The following is a 21,941-nucleotide window of genomic DNA, read 5'->3' as shown; positions in this document are numbered from 1 at the left end:
TATTACTTCTCTTGCATTGAAAGCCTTGGGATAAAACCAATCTGGGCTTTGTACTCAAAGACTTGATGCCAGAGAACCTGCCTGATTCTTTTTACTCCTGCATCAAGATCGTTGGTTCTCACACTTTGGTGTACATCAAGATTATTACCTGGAAAGCTTTTTAAAAATTCGAATGCCTGGTCCCCATCCTCAAGATTTTAATTGAGTAATTATGAGATGTGATCTAAGAATGTGCTTTTATTTTAATTTATTTTTTAAAGATTTTATTTATTTGAGAGAGAGAGAGAACACAAGACAGGGATGGGGAGGAGCAGAGGGAGAGAGAAGCAACTCCCCACTGAGCAGGGAGCCCGAGGGAGAAGCAGGCTCTGCACTGAACAATGAGCCTGATGTGGGGTTCAATTCCAGGACCCTGAAATCATGACCTGAGCCAAAGGCAGACACTTAACCGACTGAGCCACTTAGGGGCCCCTAAGAATGTGCTTTTAATAAGCTTCTCAGTGATTTGATTGCATTGGTTTGTAGACAACAGCTTGAGGCACACTAACTGCTTTAGAATTTGGGTGGAAAACATTTCCATGGTTATTTTTGTTAGAAGTGGCATGTTTTGAATTCTTCAAATGAAAATGCAATAGAGGGGACCTGGTGGCTCAGTTGTTAAGCGTCTGCCTTCTGCTCAGGTCATGATCCCGGGGTCCTGGGATCAAGCCCCGCATCAGGCTCTCTGCTCGGCAGGAAGCCTGCTTCTCCCTCTCCCACTCCCCCTGCTTGTGTTCCCTCTCTCGCTGTGTCTATCTCTGTCAAATAAATAAATAAAATCTTTTTTAAAAATGCAATAGGCAGAAATAATTGTTTGTTGATTTGTTTGTTTGTAAGCCACTGTTGCTGACCATTGTTAGAGATAAAATTTTACTACAGCATCAATTCCAATACAGTTCTTCAAGAACTCATCAATTTTCCTCTTACGGTTATTGTAGGTTTACAGTTTTAATCTTTACTATTTGTCACATTCTTGAAAATTTTGTCTGTTTTCAGAAGCCAGGAAGCAGCCACTTTCCAAGAAGACAAAGAAATCTCATGTTCACAATGAAGTTGAAGAAAATGACAGTGTTTTTGTAAAGCTTCTTAAAACATCAGGAGTTATTCTTAAAACAGGAGAGAGTCAGAATCAACTAAGTAATATTTTAATTTAAATCTTTTCTCTGGGTTTAGTGCAGGGCTCAGAATTGAATCATGGACTTCTGAAATAGAGAGGCAGTGAAGATTAAAAATGGGAGCACCAGCCATCTCGAGACAAAGATGACAATGATACCGCTTTTTATTTTTTTATTTTTTTATTTTTTAAAGATTTTATTTATTTGACAGACAGAGATCACATGTAGGCAGAGAGGCAAGCAGAGAGAGAGGAGGAAGCAGGCTCCCCACTGAGCAGAGAGCCCGACGCGGGGCTTGATCCCAGGACCCTGGGATCATGACCTGAGCCAAAGGGAGAGGCTCTAACCCACTGAGCCACCCAGGTGCCCCGATACTGCTTTTTTTTTTTTTTTTAAAGATTTTATTTATTTATTTCACAGACAGATCACGAGTAGGCAGAGAAGCAGGCAGAGAGAGAGAGAGGAGGAAGCAGGCTCCCCGCCGAGCAGAGAGCCCGATGTGAGGCTTGATCCCAGGACCCTGGGATCATGACCTGAGCCGAAGGCAGAGGCTTTAACCTACTGAGCCACCCAGGCGCCCCCCGATACTGCTTTTTAGAGAGTATTTTTATAGTCTCTAGTACTGATTAATGCATGTTAAGTAATTCTAATTTTTATTTTTTATAATTTTTTAAAAATTTTTTAAGAAAAAAATGTCATATACCAATAATACTTTGTGTTTTCTTGTGGAAAAATAAATTAATACTCAAGAGAATAATTAGATCTGTGTCAGAGTAATTTCAGAAGAAAATTTATAAAGCCATTTAAAGCCCTGCTTTTAGGGCATCGGTTACTCCATTATTCCATATCTTTTTTAGAATACTTAGCAGCTATCCTCTGTCAAAGCTAAATCTGTTTTCCCATGGGTTTAGAAAATTTGGCTCTGAAATTAGGTTAAAAATATCCTTATTGGTTTCACAAGATACGAAACTTATATTTAGGAAAGTAAAACTATGGTGGGAGGTATTAAAGACTCTGCTGATCAACTGTTTTTTCCTCTTAGCTGTGGATCAAGTTGTTTTCCAAAAGAAGCTCTTTCAAACTCTGAGGAAACATCCTTCTTATCCCAAAGTATGTGTTTCTTCCTGGTACTTTTGCTTTTGCCAGCACTACTCTGGAATTGGGAATATTAAGACGCTGGCATAAAGTTGAATGGACTAGAATGATTTTTAGCTAACCTACAGCAAATGTTAAACTGAAAATCTTACTCTTTGTTTTTTCAATATCATTAAGATAATAGAAGAATTTGTTAGTGGCCTAGAATCTTACATTGAGGACCAAGACAGTTTCAGGAGCTGCCTTTTGTCGTGTGAACGTCTGCAGGATGAGGAAGCCAGGTATGGACTGGAGGCTTGGAATCTTGCTGACATTTAATCTGTTATACTAACTGGATTGGGGGATGGCGATGGGGGGAGAATGCAATTTTTTGAATTTCATTTTTTATTTATAACTGTTTTATCTTCAGTTTTAACCTCTAAATTATTAATTTATAGTTAATGAGACTAAGAACCAGAATGTTTTCTGGAGTGTGTCTCATCTGTGTTGATAGAATTTTAACTCTCTACTTCTCCCTGTGTAAGAATCATCTTCTCTTGGCACCTGGGTGACTCAGTCGGTTGAGCGTCCGACTTCTATTTTTGGCTCAGGTCATGATCTCAGAGTTGTGAGATTGAGCCCTGCGTCAGGTTCTGTGCTCAGCTCTCTCTTCCTCCGCCTCTACTTCTCCCCCAGCTCATGCTCGCTTTTTCTGTGCCCCACCCCCATAATAAATAAAATCTTAAAAAAAAAAAAAAAAGAGCAGGGATGCCTGGATGGCACAGTTAAGTGTCTGCCTTTGGCTCAGGTCATAATCCCAGAGTTCTGGGATCAAGCCCCACACCAGGCTCCCTGCTCAGTGGGCAGCCTGCTTCTCCTTCTCTCACTCCCCCTGCTTGTGCACACATTTGCTCTCCCTCTTTCTCTCTCAAATAAATAAAATCTTTAAAAAAAAGAAAAAAAAAGCGGGGCATCTGGGTGGCTCAGTGGGTTAAAGCCTCTGCCTTTGGCTCAGGTCATGATCCCAGGGTCCTGGAATCGAGCCCCGCATCGGGCTCTCTGCTCGGCAGGGAGCCTGCTTCCTCCTCTCTCTCTGCCTGCCTCTCTGCCTACTTGTGATCTGTCTGTCAAATGAATAAATAAAATCTTTTTAAAAAAAAAAGCAATTTTTTCATGTTCTGTATTTCTGCTATAACAGGATAGTTTCTTTTTAAATATTGTGTATTTGGGACGCCTGGTGGCTCAGTCAATTAAGCTTCTGCCTTCGGCTCAGGTCATGGTCCTAGGGTCCTGGGATCGAGTCCCACATCAAGCTCCTTGCTCAGTGCAGAGCCTGCTTCTCTTTCTGTCTGCTGCTCCCCCTACTTGTGGGCTCTCGTGCGTGCTTTTTCTCTCTGACAAATAAATTAAAAATTTTTTTAAATCTTCAAAAAAATTGAAAATTTTTTATTTAACCAATTTTATGAAGAAACGATAAAAACATTAAGACAAGGAAAACAAAAAGCAAATCTTTTTTTCTTTCTTTTTTTTTTTTTTACAGCATAGGCACATCTTACTCTAAGAGCCTCATTAAATTGCTTCTGGGAATTGACATATTACAGGTGAGACTGTGTCACTTTTTCTTTGTACATTTGATGGACTTGATTTGTGGTGTATGCCCAAGTATAAATGCCTGAGCCCAGGGTCTAGTAGAGTTAACAGGGAATTTGGGTTTGCAGTAGTTTACCATAGCCTCATTGCTGACCTGCATCTGGTACGGCAATTACTGTGGCTTTGGACTGAGTTGATTGGCCCACTACATTTCTTTGGACTCTCACTTATTCCGTCAGCCTCTCCTTCCTGATTTGTAAAACTTTCCTCCCTTGTGCTCTGAGTACCTTATATATCTCTGCTATATTCACATCTGTGTCATCTCCCATTTCAATTTTTACTTGCTGATTAACTTGATTTTGCCCTTTTCCTCCTCCTCTCTCTTTTAATACATTGAATAGACAATGCTTTAACATGTTTTAAATGTTTCAGATTATAAAAACGTACAATGTAAAGTCTTGCCTTACCCTGTCCTCCATTTTTTCTCTTTTCTTCTGTGAATCTTCACTGTGAATCTTCCTATACTCCTGTCCCTTCCTTTTCTTTGGAAATCTTCAATATAATTTAGTTAGCTTACATTTAAGACCCCTCTGACTCCTCTGGAGAGAAATCTTCTTTTCTTGCAAACTATTTGATAATCTTAAGTCTGCATTTCATAGGTTAACTGTTGTCATGTTTAGTAATATTTTTGATGATCTGATTATTTTAATGCTACTTTCATAATCATTTGGTAATTTTTTAGGTGACACATCATTGACAAGTCTCTGTGTCCCAACAGCTTATGTTCAAAATGTAGGCAGCATTCAAGTGGCCATTCTTAAAATAAGATTTCAGTTATAGCAGTTTTCCTCTAAGAGCTCTTGTTGGAGCAAATTGTGGTTAATTATGTATTTCTGTTGTATATTTAAAGACCATCTCCTAACTCCTTATGTCTTCTTTTTTAGCCTGCCATTATCAAAACTTTATTTGAAAAGTTGCCAGAATTTCTTTTTGAAAAGTAAGTGGAATTATTCTGGAATGCTTAAATTGCCTTTGTGTGCTCAAGTTTCTCTCTGAAAAGATTACTCTGAAACATCATCAGTTTCTCTGAAAGTCATATTGATCGTGACACCAGATTCTTAATTGACTGCTAAAATTCCGGTGGGGTCTTTTTTTTTGAAATTTCATCTGTTTATATGACTGCATATTCCTAGAAGGATACACAATAAACTATGAATAGTGGTTGTCTCAAAGGAGAGAAGCCAATGACTGGAATCAGATGTTCTATGAATACTGTTCTTTATCCTTTCAATTTTGTAGGGTATGCATACAAAACTTTTTAGAATTTGCTTTAAAAAATAACTAAATTGGGAAAAAATGAATAACCTAATAGAAAAGTAGAAAAAGGTCACTAACAGACAATTCACAAAGAAATAACAAGAGCATCAAACATTTTTTTCTAAATGCTCATGAATAATCGAAGATATGAATTTTTTTTAAAGATTTTATTTATTTATTTGACAGACAAATATCACAAGTAGGCAGAGAGCCAGGCAGAGAGAGAGGGGGAAGCAGGCTCCCTGCTGAGCAGAGAGCCTGAAGTGGGGCTCGATCCCAGGACTCTGAGATCATGACCTGAGCCGAAGGCAGAGGCTTAACCCACTGTGCCCCAGAAGATACAAATTTAAAACAATACATACATTTTTTTCTACTCTCAAAGGATCTCCCTTATTGAGTGTAATGAACAGGCATGCTTATACATTGCTGATAAACATAATCAGTTGGTTCAAGTCATTCTGAAGGGCAGTAGGTTGTGTGTTTCAAAACCTGAGATTTTTGTATACTCTTTAATGCTCAGCCATGTCTTCTAATTTATCCTAAGGTAGTAACTGAGTGAAAACAGTAATGAATAAGATTACTGTTTAACAAAAAATTGTAAACAATTGAGATGTTCAACTCTAGGGGATTGGTTAAGTAAGTGAGGTACATGCCTATAATAGAATATTATGTGGACATTAAAAATTATACAGAGGACTATTTAATGCCTTGCATTAATTGGAAAGAAAGGTAAGGTTACAAATCAGTATTTATAGTTTAGCCCAATATGTTATTTAAAAAAAAATACAGGGTCTGTTGGGTGGCTCAGTCAGTTAAGCATCAGACTCTTGGTTTCAACTTGAGTCATGATCTCAGGGTCGTGAGATCTAACCCTGCATTGGGCTCCATGCTCAACTTGGAGTCCACTTGGGATTTTCTCTCTCCCTCTTCCTCTGATCCTTCCTCCCAATTACTCTTCCCCACTGCGCATGTGTCTTCTCTTTCTCTCTCTTAAATAAATAAAATCTTTTTAAAAATACATATACTAAGGATGGCTGGGTGGCTCAGTGGGTTAAAGCCTCTGCCTTCACCTCAAGTCATGATCCCAGGGTCCTGGGATCGAGCCCCACATTAGGCTCTCCGCTCAGCGGGGAGCCTGCTTCCTCCTCTCTTTCTTCCTGCCTCTCTGCCTACTTGTGATCTCTATCTGTCAAATAAATAAATAAAATCTTAAAAAAAAACATATACTATACTATAGATACATATACATATGCATATTAATAACAGACATCTCTGGAGGACAGGATTATAGGTCATTTTTACTTTCTCATTTTTAATACGTGTTTTTTCTAGGTTTTTTTTTTAAAGATTTTATTTATTTGACAGACAAATATCACAACTAGGCAGAGAAGCAGGCAGAGAGAGGGAGAAGCAGGCTCCCTGCGGAGCAGAGAGTACAGTGTGGGGCTCGATCCCAGGACCCTGAGATCATGACCTGAGCTGAAGGCAGAGGCTTAACCCACTGAGCCACCCAGGCACCCCTCTAGGTTTTGTATATAGTAATAATACACTTGAAGATAGATCTTCACAGATGCTCTGCCTGAATTGCTCATGTAGATGTTTTTTGTCTTTTTCAGTAGTTAAATTTGATTGCACGAAACAAAGACTAAGAATGCTGTCAAGAAAAAAAACTGGAGGTAGTCCAAAACTTCAGACATAGGAGGAGGAAGGCAGATGCTCTCATTTGGGGGGAAATAATAACTAAGCCAACATTCCTTTTTTTTTTTTTAAGATTTATTTATTTATTAGAGAGGGCACACTTGCACACATGTGAGCATGCACATGAATGGAGGGAGGGGCAAAGGGCGAGAGAATCTTCAAGCTGACTCCCCATTGAGCATGGAGCTCCTTATGGGGCTTGATGTCACGACCCATGAGATCATGACAGGAGCCAAAACCAAGAGTCGAGTGCTCAAACAACTGAGACATCCAGGTGCCCCCAGCATTTCTTCATCTATAAATGGTTTTCAGTACTTTCACAGACATAGTCTAATTCGACCTTCTATGTTTCCAAAGTAGTATATGCTTGCTTTTTTCAGTACTTAACACTTTTCTACCTTTTAAAATTTTTCTTGTTTCGTTTGTTCACGTTTATTGCCTTTATTTTTTTGTTTACATTGTTATTAAAAAATACTCTCCAGGCCTTCTTTAACCTTACTAAACCCTCCCCAGTTTAGCGTGTCTTCTTCTATCTTAACATGTATATGTCATGCTTTTCCTGTGTCACCTGTGTGTCTAATGCAGGTTGCGATATGTAAACATTCAGTAAGTATTAATTGAATGTCTGAAATGGTTTGTGCACTATTAATGTTTGCTGTTGTGTAAATCAGAAAAGCTAAGTTTCTGTCTTCCTATCCTAACATTTCAGTGTGAACAGTGATGGACTTAACATGCCTAGACTCATCATCAGTCAACTGAAATGGCTTGACAGAATTGTGGATGGCAAGGTAGGCTTTGGGGCTTGTTCTGTCTCTTGGATTTAGAGAGTTTGTTTTCCACGCTTAATCAAACTTTTGGAATTTGCAGAGGGTTTTTTTTTTCTTTCCTAAACTGAAAATTCACATTTTTCTATTTATTAGCTTTTTTCATCTTTCATAATTTGAGAATCATGGATGTTTCACCCTTTAAATTTCTCCAGAAAAAAAGTTTTTCTAATTATGATGACTAGATATCTATTAAATAAATATTTAGGAAGAAATTAAGTAGCTTTCAAAGTACACAGATGACTATGTTTTATTTCTCAAAATCAGTGAGATCCCAGACCAACCTACCGTGCTGCAAATGTTTAATTTGGTTACATATGAGGAAAGTATTAGTAAGTTTTTACAATTACGTGATTTGTTATTAAGCACTGTGGTAAAATTGAATCTGTTTTGAGCCTAGTGTTAAGGCCTGTTTCTTTCCAGAGTTCTTTAAGTCATTCTATTAATTTTTGTCAGGCATTCCAAGGCTAAATCTTTATTTGGGAGAACATGAGTTTTGGAATTCCATGTGAACTGAAATTCTGTATTATTGTGTATTGTTTTGTACTTACTGTGTGTTTTTGGGCAATGCATATCCTCACCTTTTAAAAATGGGAATTGTCGGGGCGCTTCACTGACTCAATTAGTGGAGCATGTGACTCTTGATCTCTGGGTTGTGAGTTTAAGCCCCACGTTGGGTGTGAAGTCTGCTTAAAAAGAAAAAGAATAGGGGTGCCTGGATGGCTTAGTTGGTTAAGCGGCTGCCTTCAGCTCAGGTCATGATCCCAGGGTCCCGGGATTTGTCCCCGCATTGCACTCCCTGCTCATGAGGGAGTGTGCTTCTCCCTCTCTCTCTTCCTCTGCCTGCTGCTCTGTCTACTTGTGCTCTCTCTCAATCTCTCTGTTAAATAAAATCTTCAAAAAAACCCAAAAAGTTAAAAAAAAAAAAGGAATTGTCACACAGACTCCATAGAGTTGTGAAGATTAAATGAAATAAAGTAGGAGTGACTAGGTGGCTCAGTCGATTAAGCATCTGCCTTCTGCTTAGGTATGATCCCAGTTTCCTGGGATATAGCCCCATGTCCTGCTCCCTGCTCAGTGGGGAGTCTGCTTCTCCCTCCACCTGCTCATGCCCTCTCTCTCTTTCTCCCTCCTCTACTCCCTTTCTCTCAAATAAATAAATAAAATCTTAAATGAAGTAAAGTATACAACAGACCCACTAGATGATGTACCATACCATGTGTGAAAATTTCTGGGTCATTGACCTCTGTATTTAGGCTTTGAGTTTGAATGTATGTATAGGTGCCATATTGTACAAAAATAATTCTATCTCTACGTTTCATGAGGAGGACATCTTTTTCTGTTCTGGTTAGTGTGCAGTAATTCTAACAGTGTCCTCCACTGCAGGATCTCACCACCAAGCTCATGCAGCTGATCAGTATTGCTCCGCTGTACCTGCAGCATGACTTTGTCACCAGCCTTCCTGAGATCCTAGGGGATTCCCAGCATGCTGATGTGGGGAAAGAACTCAGGTGGGTAAGTTCCCACTGTAGGAGCCTTAACTCTGCAGAATGAAAGCAATAGTAGGTCTACGACCATACCACCCTGAACACGCCTGATCTTGTCTAAAAACAGTAGTAGTAATGTGTTCCTATTTATATAAAAGAGGATAGTATCTGCCTTCCATGAGTAGGTGTGGGATTTGACTTGTTTTTTGTAATAATGAATATATATTTGGGTAACCCATCTACTTTTTTAAAAATAGTATAGTGGTTGTGAATATGAAGTCTGCCTTAGGATTAGGTATATAAATTTGGTCTTTGGAGACCTAGACATGATCCATCTGTTTCGTTAGCATGTATTCCACCCAGGGAGTCCTCAGTTGTGACTCCATATCCAAATCATTTGTGGATCTTACCAAACATCTGCATTCTTTGGTCCCTAAACGATTCATTCTGGTGTACATCACGTCGGACCCATTGCTAAGAGCATTGCTTACTATGATTTATATGAAAAATAGTACTTGGTAGGGCAGTTAATTAAAGAAGGGAGAACAATATCCCTCTGTAGTAGGATTTCTGTTTTAATGCAATTTCCTGCTTATCCTCAAAATAGTTTTTAAAAATTCAGTTTGTAATACTTCCTTTTCTTTAGTTGTCTGCAAAACTACCTCCAGAAATGTCCATTGATTTCTTCCCTTTGTGCTTTTGGGTAGGTTGCTCCCTCTGGGTGTAGCAGTATACCACCCACTTTGCCTGCTTAATTCCAGCTTGTCCTTTTACATAGCCTTTTCTTAGAATCCATCACTGTTCTCTATTCTGTTCTCCTGTAATGCCTTGCATGTACGTGAGTCATACTTCTCATACTTCCCTGTAATTGTTGTAGTTGTTCTTTTTCCTTTTCTCAGGAAGGATATGTGCCCAACTCAATAGTGGTTGCCTGTGGGTAGTGGAGATGGTGAGGAAAGGGCTTCTCATTTCTATTCTGTTTGAATTTTCTGTAATGAACATTTTTTTCTAAGATTTTATTTGAGAGAGCAAGCATGAGTGAGGGGAGGGCAAAGAGAGGGAAAAGCATGCTCCTTGCTGAGCAGGGAACCCGATGTGGGGCTCGCTGTCAGGACCCTGAGGTCATGACCTGAGCCAAAGTCAGATGCTTAACCAACTGAGCCACCCAGATGGCCTAGGCATGTATTTTTTTTTTTTAGATCAAAATAATTTTTAGGGATGCCTGGGAAGCTCAGTCAGTTAAGCGTCCTGCCTTTGGCTTAGGTTATGATCCCAGAGTCCTGGGATCCTGGGATCCAGCCCTGCGTTGGGCTCCCTGCTCAGTGGGGTCTGCTTATCCCTGTGCCTCTCCCTCCCCCCACTTGCCTATGTTCTCGCTCTCTCTCTTCAAGTAAATAGATAAAATCTTAAAAAAAAATTTTTTTAATGAAATACATTATTAACAAGTTTAGTGAAAACTGAGTGTGTCCTCTCTTCCCATATTCTGAGTGGTTTTTCTGAGTAATTATCTGCCCAGCTCTGTTAAAAGTTACACAGTTTTTCTCTTTTTGCACCATTCACAGTGACCTTTTAATGGAGAATACTCTACTCACTGTTCCTATCCTGGATGTCCTTTCCAGCCTCCGACTTGACCTGAAGCTCCTGTCTCAGGTAGGAAGGACTCCACTCTCCAGAAACAGCCAGCTTTGTTACCTCCCAGAACCAATGTCAGTCACTTACTGCTTTGAAGCAGTTGCATATGAAAGTTTAATTTTGAAACGATGTAGGGGCATCTGGGTGGCTCAGTCGGTTAAGCATCTGCCTTTGGCTCAGGTCATGATCCCAAAGTCCCAGGTTCAAGCTGCATGTCGGATTCCTGCTGAGCAGGGAGTCTGCTTCTCCCTTTCCCTCTGCCCCTCCCCTTTGCTCATGTTCTCTCTCTCTCAAATAAATAAATCTTTAAAAAATTTTTTGAAATGATATTGAATGACATTTCATCTCTTTCTTCTTGATGAACTTCATATGCCATAGTATGATGGATTAGCTACTCTGTTTCAAAGCAGTAAGTTTTAGCGGAAATCTCTATCTTGGATAATATTTACACACTGCTCCTCATAGTAATAACAATTGTATGTGTCTTCCTTCAGCTAGTGGAAATTTCAGGCTCTAAATTATAAGATAATAACACTTTTACATTTATCATCTGACTGTTTTTTTTAAGATGTTACTTATTAATTTGACACAGAGAGAGAGAGGACACAAGTAGGCAGAGTGGCAGGCAGAAGGAGAGAAGAAGCAGGCTCTCCACTGAGCAGGGAGCCCATCATGGGCCTCTATCCCATGAACTTGGGATCATGACCTGTCTGTTTTTGAAGAAACTGTGACATTAACAATTAAAAGCTTGTAAGTTGGGGGCGCCCGGGTGGCTCAGTGGGTTAAAGCCTCTGCCTTCAGCTCAGGTCATGATCTCAGGGTCCTGGGATCGAACCCCACATTGGGCTCTTTGCTCAGCGAGGAGCCTGCTTCTGCCTCTCTGCCTACTTGTGATCTCTCTTTCTCTCTCTCTAAAATAAATAAATAAAATCTTAAAAAAAAAAAATCTTGTAAGTTGGAATACAATTGAAAATAAAATGAGGTGTTTTTCCTCCTAAATGATAAGTGAGAAAACTGAATGAGAAAAGTAGATTTTCTGATTTTACCTAACAGGTCAGTACTAGGTTGAGGTATTAACATAAAAATATTTAAGGTTTTTGTGCTTTTTATGTTTAGGTCCGCCAGTTGGTGATGGGTAAGCTGTTATCTGTCAAACTGGACGATTTACCTGTGATAATCAAGTTCATTCTTCATTCTGTAACAGCTGCAGATGCACTTGAGGTACCGTGTTATTTCCCAACAAACACCAATCACATGCTACATCTCTGGGAGTATAGAGTATAGCAGTGGTGCCCTTGTGAAAGTCAGTATTGGAAAAGAGACATACCTAGATGAAGATACATCAAGATACATTATTAAAACTATAGCTTCTAATTCTTCCCTGTTCCCAAACCTACTGATAATGCTGCTTAATCCAGATAGTATTCAGGCAATGGAATGGAACTAGCCAGATTTATTGTTGCATATAAGCCATTACACAGTTTTATTTGCTATTTCATTGTAATACCTCAAGGAATTCTGGAATTTTGAAGGGCATGACATACTATCCTCGCATTAACTATTTTCATCAACTCTCCTTTTTAAAATGCCTTGTCTAGGGGCACTCCATAGGTCAGTCAGTAGAGCATGTGACCCTTGATCTTGGAGTTTTGAGTTTGAGCCCCATGTTGTATATAGAGATTACTTTAAAATAAAATCTTAAGGGGCGCCTGGGTGGCTCAGTGGGTTGAAGCCTCTGCCTTCGGCTCAGGTCATGATCCCAGGGTCCTGGGATCGAGCCCCACATCGGGCTCTCTGCTCGGCAGGGAGCCTGCTTCCCTCTCCCTCTCTGCCTGCCTCTTTGCCTACTTGTGATCTCTGTCTGTCAAATAAATAAATAAAAATCTTAAAAAAAAATAAAATAAAATCTTAAAAAATGAAAAGCTTTGTTTAACATTTAGTGATTCTTCTTACTCAGTCTTCAGGGGATTGTTATGGTTCTGTTGAAAGAATGAAGTGTGCCTATCCACTATGAGTGAGCAGAACACATAACTTAATATTTATTTTCCACAGGTAATTACTGAGCTCCGGGAGAAGTTGGATCTGCAGCATTGTATTTTGCCATCACGGTTGCAGGCTTCCCAGAGCAAGTTGAAAAATAAAGGACGACAAAGGTATAATGTCATTGACAATTACTACCCTTTTTCTCACATAGGCAAGTCAAGTTTTCTGACATTTATTCTGAAGCCAGGACAGTAGATCTTAATACTTGCAACTACAAATAATGGTAATAATATTGTTTGCATGTATCACTATACAGTGCTTCAAATCATATGTATGTGGTACATGTAATGTATGTGTACATGTGTACGTGGGCGGGTGGGGTGTATTCTCCTGGCAGTTCAGATCAGTCTTAGATAGACTACAGTACAAGTTTATTAGCCATTTTACACATGAAGCTGGCCTTGGAACAGGCATTTGGCTAGTAACAGGAACCCAGGTTTTATAGGTTCCTCTCTGGTAAGTGGAAGAATTATTTTTTTTCCCCTCTGCTGCTTGTAGTTCTTCAGGAAATCAAGAAAACAACAGTCAGGACTGTGTTATTCTCCTCTTTGATGTAATAAAGTCAGCTGTTAGATATGAGAAGATCATTTCAGAAGCCTGGATTAAGGTGAGTGAGATCTTCATGACTTTGAACATAAGGAGGGAGTAGGTGGTAATCAGTGATAGATATGTAAGTAAAGGTAGGTGGAAATAAAAGTGTTGAAAATCAGTCAAGTAGAAGTGATTGATGATGGTTACCAGATGTACAGATTGCTTCTTAGGAGAATGGGGCATGCTCAATAAGGTGAAATGTGGGGCGCCTGGGTGGCTCAGTGGGTTAAGCCTCTGCCTTTGGCTCAGGTCATGATCTCAGGGTGCTGGGATCGAGTCCTGCATCAGGCTCTCTGCTCGGAAGGGAGCCTGCTTCCTCCTCTCTCTCTCTGCCTACTTGTGATCTCTCTCTCTGTCAAATAAATAAAACAAAATCTTTAAAAAAAAAAAAAAAGGTGAAACATGTTCTACTTATGTGTTATAATACTTTCGTGACCCTTTTTTTTCTAGGCAATTGAAAACACTGCCTCAGTGTCTGAACACAAGGTAAACTCATAATACTATGAATTTTAAGTACTGTGGACTTAAAATTAATTATATGGCTAGTTTTCCTTTTCTGTCGCTCTCTCCAGTCATCCCTTCTGTGCCTTCTGTAGCTGCATAATAAACATTAGCTGTCTGGAGAAGATAATCTGAGGGGATGACTTGCTAGATAGTGTTTTCTACTCATTTTGGCAATGAAATAAACCCAGGCTATCCATAAGGGGAAATATTAACATTCCAAACAAGCACAGTGAGTTACAGTCCCAAAGAACCAAGTCCCCACAGATGAAGTGAAGACAGGAGTCACTTGGGGCATGGGTCGGGTCCCTGTGTCTATCTGATTACCCTTCCTTCTGGCAAATGTAATTGTCAAGATAATGGCATTCCATGTTTTACTTACCTTTGCCCATGTCAACCTGACCAGAGTGAGTCAAATAGTCCATCCATTCACTGTCAAGGCAGTAGTACTGAATCTGTCTTAATCATGGAAATTTTTTCTTCTGTGAGAAGCCAGATGATTGTGTTTCTTATGTACTACTTGGTTCCCATTAAGGATTTTTCATTAGTTGGAATCTGTTTTGTTTTGTGGGGTTCTGTCAGATTATCCAATTGTTGTGTGGCTATTTTAAAAGCTTTTATGATAGTGAATTAAACAATGAAAAACTCAGTTTTTTGGGAAGGATCAAAATACCCTAATACAACTCTTTCTTTTTTCATTTTTGCATAACTATTGGCCACCTGTATACCTGTTTTACCTGTTTTTACAGATTTCTAATTATTATGTAATTTTTGCATTCTGATTTTTTTCCTCTTGACATTATATCATAAACATTTTATATGCTTCTACAATGTCTTTGTATATATGTATATTTTTTAAATACTCTCTACGCCTAGAGTGGAACCCAGTGAGGGGCTTGAACTCACATTCCTGAGATCATGACCTGAGCCGAAATCAGCAGACACTTAACTGACTAAGCTACCCAGGTGCCCCATTATTTATTTTATAACAGGAAAACCCTTTTTTTAAAAAAAAGATTTTATTTTTAAATAATCCCTATACCCAATGTGGGGCTTGAAATTACAACCAAGATCAAGAGTTGTATGCTTTACTGACTAAAGCCCCCTGCCTCTGGCAACTACTAATCTCTTGTGTCAATGAATTCAGTTTTTTGTGTGTTTTGTTTTGTTGTTTCTTTATTTTTTAAGTTCCATGTATAAGCAAGATCATAAGGTATTTGTCTTTGTCTGACTTAGTTCACTTAGCATAATACCCTCAAGATCTGTCCATATTGTTACAAATGGCAAGATTTCATTCTTTTTATGGCTGAATAATATTCCAGTGTGTGTCTGTGTGTGTCTAGGTAGATGTGTGTTTGTGTGTCTCTGTGTACTTACCACATTTACTTTTCGTTTAGATTGCTTACATGTCTTTGCTATTGTAAATAATGTACAGGGATCATAGGAGTGCAGATATTTTGTCGAATTAATTTTTAGTTATTTTGAAAAAATACCCAGAAGTAGAATTTCTGGATCACATGATATTTCTATTTTTAATTTTTTGAGGAACCTCCATACTGTTTTCCATAGGGGCTACACCAATTTACATTCCACCAGCAATGCACAAGGGTTCCCTTTCTCTACATCTTCAACATCACTTGTTGTCTTTTTTTAATGATAGCCATTTTGACATGTATGAGGTGATATCTCATTGTGATTTACATTCCTGATGATTAGTGATGTTGAACATCTTTTCATGTGTCTCTCGGCCATTTGCATGTCTTTGAGAAAATGTCTGTTCAGATCTAGGCCCAGGGGTACCTGGGTGGCTCAGTCTGAGCTTAACTCAGTGCTTAAGTGTCCGACTCTTGATTTCATCTCACGCATGATCTCAGAGATGGAGGCCCATGTCAGGCTCTCTCTCCCTCCACCCTTCTGCCAACCTACCATTCGTGCTTGCTCTCTCTAAAATAAAAAAATTTTAAAAAGATCCTTGGTGGGCAGGGGCGCCTGGGTGGCTCAGTCGTTAGGCATCTGCCTTCGGCTCAGGTCATGATCCCGGGGTCCTGGGCTCAGATCCTCCATCAGGATTCTGCAGGGAGCCCGCTTCTCCCTCTCCCACTCCCCCTGCTTGTGTTCCCTCTCTCTTTGTCAAACAAATAAAATTAAAGTCTTTAAAAATGAAAAATAAAAAGAAACATTAAAAAATCCTTGGTGGGACACCTTGGTGGCTCAGTCGGTTAAGCATCTGCCTTCAGCTCAGGTCATGATCCCAGGGTCTTGGGATCGAGTCCCGTGTCAGGCTCCCTGCTCTGTGGCGAGCCTGCTTCTCCCTCTGCTTGCTGCTCCCCTGCTTGTACATGCACCCTCTCTCTCTCTCAAATAAATAAAAATCTATAAAAAAAAAAAAATCCTCGATCCATCTTTTAAATTGGATTCTTTAGTGTTTTGCTGTTGAGTTGTATGAATTCTGAATAGTTGTTTTTATTTTTTGTGCTGCTTGACTTTTTTTTAACCTTTTTTTTTAAACTAGGTAGAAATTCTTTATGCTGATAATACATGGAAGAAACAAATTTATAAATATAAACAAACATATACAATCAACTAATTACAGTGAATAAATACTGAGTTATTGTGACAGATGATGTTGCTCTATAACCTTTTTCTTTTTTAAACATACTTAATACAAGCTAATTGTGAAGATAAAACCCCACAAGGAATCTAAAAAATGTTAAAATGTTAAAAATGTAGGGGCGCCTAGGTGGCTCAGTGGGTTGAACCGCTGCCTTCGGCCCAGATCATGATCTCAGGGTCCTGGGATCGAGCCCCGCATCGGGCTCTCTGCTCAGCGGGGAGCCTGCTTCCCCCTCTCTCTCTCTGCCTGCCTCTCTGCCTACTTGTGATCTGTCAAATAAATAAATAAAATCTTAAAAAAAAAATGTTAAAAATGTTAAAAAGGTTCTCTTCACTCTCTGTTCCATTCTTCATGGATAATTCTTCCAGACTTTTTTCCTGTTCGTATACAAGCTATATGTGTATGTGAGTGCAGGCATTCTTACTCTTACATTTTTTTTCTCTTATATTTAAACATATTTATGTATATTGTTTTTACAAAAATAAATCTTAACTATTATTATTGTCTTGTAGGTTGCTTTTTTTTTTTTAAACTTCACAATGTTGTGAGTGTCTGTCAAAAAATGTAGTCTAGGGCGCCTGGGTGGCTCAGTGGGTTAAAGCCTCTGCCTTCAGCTCAGGTCGTGATCCCAGTGACCTGGGATCGAGCCCCGCATCGGGCTCTCTACTCTACAGGGAGTCTGCTTCCTCCTCTCTCTCTGCCTGCCTCTCTGCCTAGTTGTGATTTCTGTCTGTCAAATAAAATATTTTTTAAAAAATGTAGTCTAGCTCATTCATTTTAAAGATTTTATTTATTTATTTGACAGAGAGATCACAAGTAGGCAGAGAGGCAGGCAGAGAGAGAGAAGGGGGAAGCAGGCTCCCTGCTGAGCAGAGAGCCTGATGTGGGGCTCTATCTCAGGACCCTGAGATCATGACCCAAGCCTAAGGCAGAGGCTTAACCCACTGAGCCACGCAGGCACCCCTAGCTCATTCATTTTAATGGCTGTATAATATTCCAAAAATGACTGTCAGAATTTTTTTTTTCATATTGACAGGCATTTACAGTCTTTCCAACTTTTCAGAAAGTAGTTTTCCTAATAATAATGAAATATATACTGAGGTTGGCAAGTGATTTTTCTTTAATAAATATATAGATCTTCAGAGTTTTTTCTGTAATGATATTACTTCAGCTTATATTCAAGTGTTTTCATTAAAGATAGTAGTGGTTAATAGTTATAGCACTTTATTTCTCTGAAAAAATTTGTGGGTTTTGTGACAAAAAAATGTAGATACTCCCATGGGAGTGTGTTGAGCAAGTAAGTATCACCCCTTCTGTGTTTTCATGGGAAGAAGTTGTGAGCTGCTATTTCACGGCAATAAATGTACTGATTTATTAAATTCTTTCTCTGTTGTCATTTTTGTTGACAATAGACTTTAGACTTGGCAATGCTTCTCATCATCTATAGCACCAACACTCAGACAAAGAAGTACATTGAGAGGGTGCTAAGAAATAAGATTCGATCAGGCTGCTTTCAAGAACAGCTGCTGCAGAGTACATTCTATATTCATGACTTGGTAAGTGGCAGAGAATTAGCAACATTAGTCTGAAAGTTACAGAGAAGTCATTTTTAACCTTTCTTATTCAATGTGGAAATCTTGACAATACCGTCTTTGCTGGATGTTGATTTTTGACAGCTCAGTATGTTTTCAAAATATAGTAGGATTCTTACCTTGATCGAGACGTTATACTGTTAATAAAACCAATCCAATACTGGTGTCTCATCTTTTTAGAAAAAAGATGACAAAATTGATTTATGTTGAACTGATTAAACTCAAGCCCCCAGTTTTTTTTTTACAGGAAATGTTTTAGTTCAGGTCTTCTAATTTTACATTCTTGTATAACTCGATTTTTAACTTAAAATGGAAGGCTTTGTAGCTCCCATATAAAAGTTTCTTCATGTTAGTTTCAACCCATTGTTCAAGCGCATTGAGACTTTCAAATCTTAACTTTGCATTAATCATTTTAATTACCTAGCCCTTTGTGGTCCAAAGCTTTGACAAACTTGCTTCTATATCCTGTTCTAAACAGTTTTTAAAAACCCTGAACAAAACAGGACCAGAAGAATGCTGATAGAGACATAATTATGCATCTTTTGAACCATCCCTATTTGGCCATTCAGTGCTGTGACTCTTGGGTGATTTTTTTCTGTTGAAATATAAACCTTTTGATTAGAATTTTATAAGTTAAGAACAGTATTTCCTGGTGAATTTTCAGGATATTAATAGCGTATACCTTCTTAAAAAGCTGGATAACCAGTAGTTTGGGGCTTGACTCAGGTGCTAATGAGAATATACGGTTGGGTCTTAAGATTTTATATTTAGAAATGCATTTAATGTTTCTATTATTTTATCTTACAGTCCTTTCTGTGCTTATTTCTGGCAATAGTATGTGTTTGGGGCTATAATTTTCCAGAAGGCAGAAATCATATATAATTTTTTTAAAGATTTATTTATTTATCTTAGAGAGTGGTGGCAGAGGAAGAGGGAGATGCCCAAGCAGACTCTGTTCTAAATGTGGGGCCCAATGTAGGGCTCAGTCTCACGACCCTGAGATCATGACCAGAGCCAAAACCAAGAGTTGGACACCTAACCAACTGTGCCTCCCAGGTGCCCCATATATAATTTTTTATTGCATTTTCCTCAGCAAAGCATTAATACCCAATTCAGGGCTTAATTTAAGATTTTTTATCTATTGTGATGGTATCAATAAAGAACCTGGACTTAAACTGGTTATTTACTTTGGGTCCATTAATGTCCGTCTTCTGCCCAGTTGCTAAGACATGATCAGTTTTCTTTTTGATCTCAGAAGAAATTGATTTAATTGGTATTGAACCTTATAGATTTTTTTTTTAAAGATTTATTTATTTATTTATTTGACAGAGACAGAGAGAGAGATCACAAGTAGGCAGATAGGCAGACAAAGAGAGAGAGAGAGGGAAGCAGGCTCCCCGCTGAGCAGAGAGCCCGATGCGGGACTCGATCCCAGGAACCTGAGATCACGACCCGAGCCGAAGGCAGCGGCTCAACCCACTGAGCCACCCAGGCGCCCCTGAACTTTATAGATTGATTTCAAATCATAACCAAGGTAGAGCAGACCCAGTATATCCCCAGGGAGGTAGTATGATTGAGTGAGAATATTGGGATTTAGAAGATCTGGATTTAAGGGGTACCTGGGTGGCTCAGTTGGTTAAGCATCTGCCTTTGGCTTGGGTTGTGATCCTGGAGTTCTGGGATTGAGCCCTGCCTCAGGCTCCCTACTCAGCAGGGGATCTGCTTCTCCCTCTCTCTATACTCCTCCCCCACTTGTGCTCTATCCCTCACTCTCTCTCTCAAAAAATTAAAAAAAAAAAAAAAAAGAAGATCTGGATTCTAGTCCCAAATTGGGCAGATAGGAACAATGCTATTAGGGTTCTAATTTAACTTCTTCAGCTTCCAGGTCACTTCTTATTCATACATTGAATCCCATTGATCCTAAGCAAAAACTCAGAATGATGAAAGATAATTTTGAGTAAAACAAAGATATTCCTATAAGGGCCAGAAAGTCTTGGTTCTATAATAACTGAATTTTTCCCACAGCTTCTTTTTTTTGTCTCCTCTTCACCCCCTCAAGGTCCTTAAGGATATTTGCCCATCTATTCTGTCATTGGCACAGTGTTTGTTGCACTCCCTCGACCAGAGTATCATTTTGTTTGGCAGTCTTCTATACAAATATACATTTAAGTTTTTTGACACTTACTGTCAGCAGGTATGTCGAAATATTTATTTTGGAAAGGAGGGAACAGGAAGAAATACAATTCCAAGTGACTTGCATGTAATATGATGTTTATTTCTTGTTGGCTGGAAGACATTAAGGAAAAAGAACTCTGAACTGGGAGTTGGGAAAACTTAGTTCTAGTCCTAGTCTTAATAAAATAAGGGAGACTGGACTTGAGGATCTAACTTTGCATTTTGAGGTCTAAAATTCTCTGACTTGAAAATGAAGGTCCACATCCAGTCTATTTTTTTAAAGATTTTATTTATTTATTTGACAGAGAGATCACAAGTAAGCAGAAGCCAGCAGAGAGAGGGGGAAGCAGGCTCCCTGCTGTGCAGAGAGCCCGATGCAGTGCTCGATCCCAGGACCTTGAGATCATGACCTGAGCTGAAGGCAGAGGCTTAACCCACTGAGCCACCCAGGCGCCCCCACATCCAGTCTGTTTTAAATAAACCATGATTAAAAGGGCTGGGGTTATCGGGCAGCTTTCATAGTATACAGAAAGAGCAATTTTAAAATTTAGCTGCAAATGATCAGCTGCCAGTTGATCCTGGAGTTGTTCTCTAGAAAAAATTGTGGAGAAAATCAAACGAAGGAGAAATGCCTGAGGGCATAACCCTATTCCCATGAACATGAGACATAAAATTTAATAGCACATATCCAGAGAGGGGAGGCTCTGTTTGTGGAAAGTGATTATGAAATCAACAGAGTGTCTTACTTTGTATTTTTTGTACATGCTAAACACAGTATTAACAATCTCAAAACATTTTAATGGAACTTGTAAAAATAAAGACAAAATTTTAAAAATTTAAAGCAGAGCAGTAGATTCAGCTGGCATGAGCTAGCTGCTGCAGTTGAGAAAACAATATGATTCAGTATGGAGCAGCAGTATAAAGGAAAGGGAGAATGGCATACAAGACATTTTCTGGAACCATCTTAATGTCCTAGAGATAGTATCATGGCTCATGTTTGCTTGAAACATACAAGTTTAACCTGTAAAAGCCTTTAAAACCTTGAGCTTCTTGAGTTCCATCTTTTTTTTTTTAATTTTTTAATTTTTTATTTTTTTTTAAAGATTTTTATTTATTTATTTGACACACAGAGATGACAAGCAGGCAGAGAGGAAGGCAGAGAGGGGTGTGGAAGCAGGCTCCCTGCTGAGCAGAGAGTCTGATGCGGGGCTCGATCCCAGGACCCTGGGATCATGACCTGAGCCGAAGGCAGAGGCTTTAACCCACTGAGCCACCCATGCGCCCCTTAATTTTATTTTTAAGGGGCACCTGGCTGGCTCAGTTGTTAAGCGTCTACCTTCGGCTCAGGTCATGATCTCAGGGTCCTGGGATCGAGCCCCACATCAGGCTCCCTGCTCAGCAGGAATCCTGCTTCTTCTCCCTCTCCTGCTCCCCCTGCCTGTGTTCCCTCTCTCACTGTGTCTTTCTCTGTCAAATAAATAAATACAATCTTTGGGGGAAAAAAAGGATTTTATTTTTAAGTATCTCTGCACCCAACATGGGGCTCAAACCCACAACTGAGAGATCAAGAGTCACATGCTGCAACTGAGCCAGCCAGGCTCCCTGAGTTCCATCTTTTTAGTAAATTTTAACAGATTAAGTACAACCAT

General features: G+C 39.2%; 1 protein-coding gene across 2 annotated transcripts in view; it reads left to right on the top strand.

The window, feature by feature from the left end:
* FANCD2 (FA complementation group D2) overlaps positions 1 to 21,941 on the top strand; it is a 60,615-nt gene that overhangs the window by 2,766 nt on the left and 35,908 nt on the right. The window contains exons 3-16 of one of the 2 annotated variants that reach the window (XM_080804549.1): positions 1,036 to 1,176; positions 2,197 to 2,264; positions 2,427 to 2,530; positions 3,769 to 3,829; positions 4,763 to 4,815; positions 7,543 to 7,621; positions 9,044 to 9,168; positions 10,707 to 10,794; positions 11,893 to 11,997; positions 12,829 to 12,929; positions 13,318 to 13,426; positions 13,861 to 13,896; positions 17,938 to 18,081; positions 20,177 to 20,311. In XM_080804549.1, the coding sequence (XP_080660675.1) occupies positions 1,036 to 1,176; positions 2,197 to 2,264; positions 2,427 to 2,530; positions 3,769 to 3,829; positions 4,763 to 4,815; positions 7,543 to 7,621; positions 9,044 to 9,168; positions 10,707 to 10,794; positions 11,893 to 11,997; positions 12,829 to 12,929; positions 13,318 to 13,426; positions 13,861 to 13,896; positions 17,938 to 18,081; positions 20,177 to 20,311 (1,349 nt within the window). The remainder of the gene's footprint in view (positions 1 to 1,035; positions 1,177 to 2,196; positions 2,265 to 2,426; positions 2,531 to 3,768; positions 3,830 to 4,762; positions 4,816 to 7,542; positions 7,622 to 9,043; positions 9,169 to 10,706; positions 10,795 to 11,892; positions 11,998 to 12,828; positions 12,930 to 13,317; positions 13,427 to 13,860; positions 13,897 to 17,937; positions 18,082 to 20,176; positions 20,312 to 21,941) is intronic. The other variant, XM_080804550.1, reaches the window with a different exon arrangement.

The sequence above is a fragment of the Martes martes genome (genome assembly GCF_963455335.1).
Source record: "Martes martes genome assembly, chromosome: 1".
Taxonomy (NCBI): domain Eukaryota; kingdom Metazoa; phylum Chordata; class Mammalia; order Carnivora; family Mustelidae; genus Martes; species Martes martes.
The sequence above is the reverse complement of the archived record's forward strand: the minus strand, read 5'-3'. Positions and strand labels throughout refer to the sequence as shown.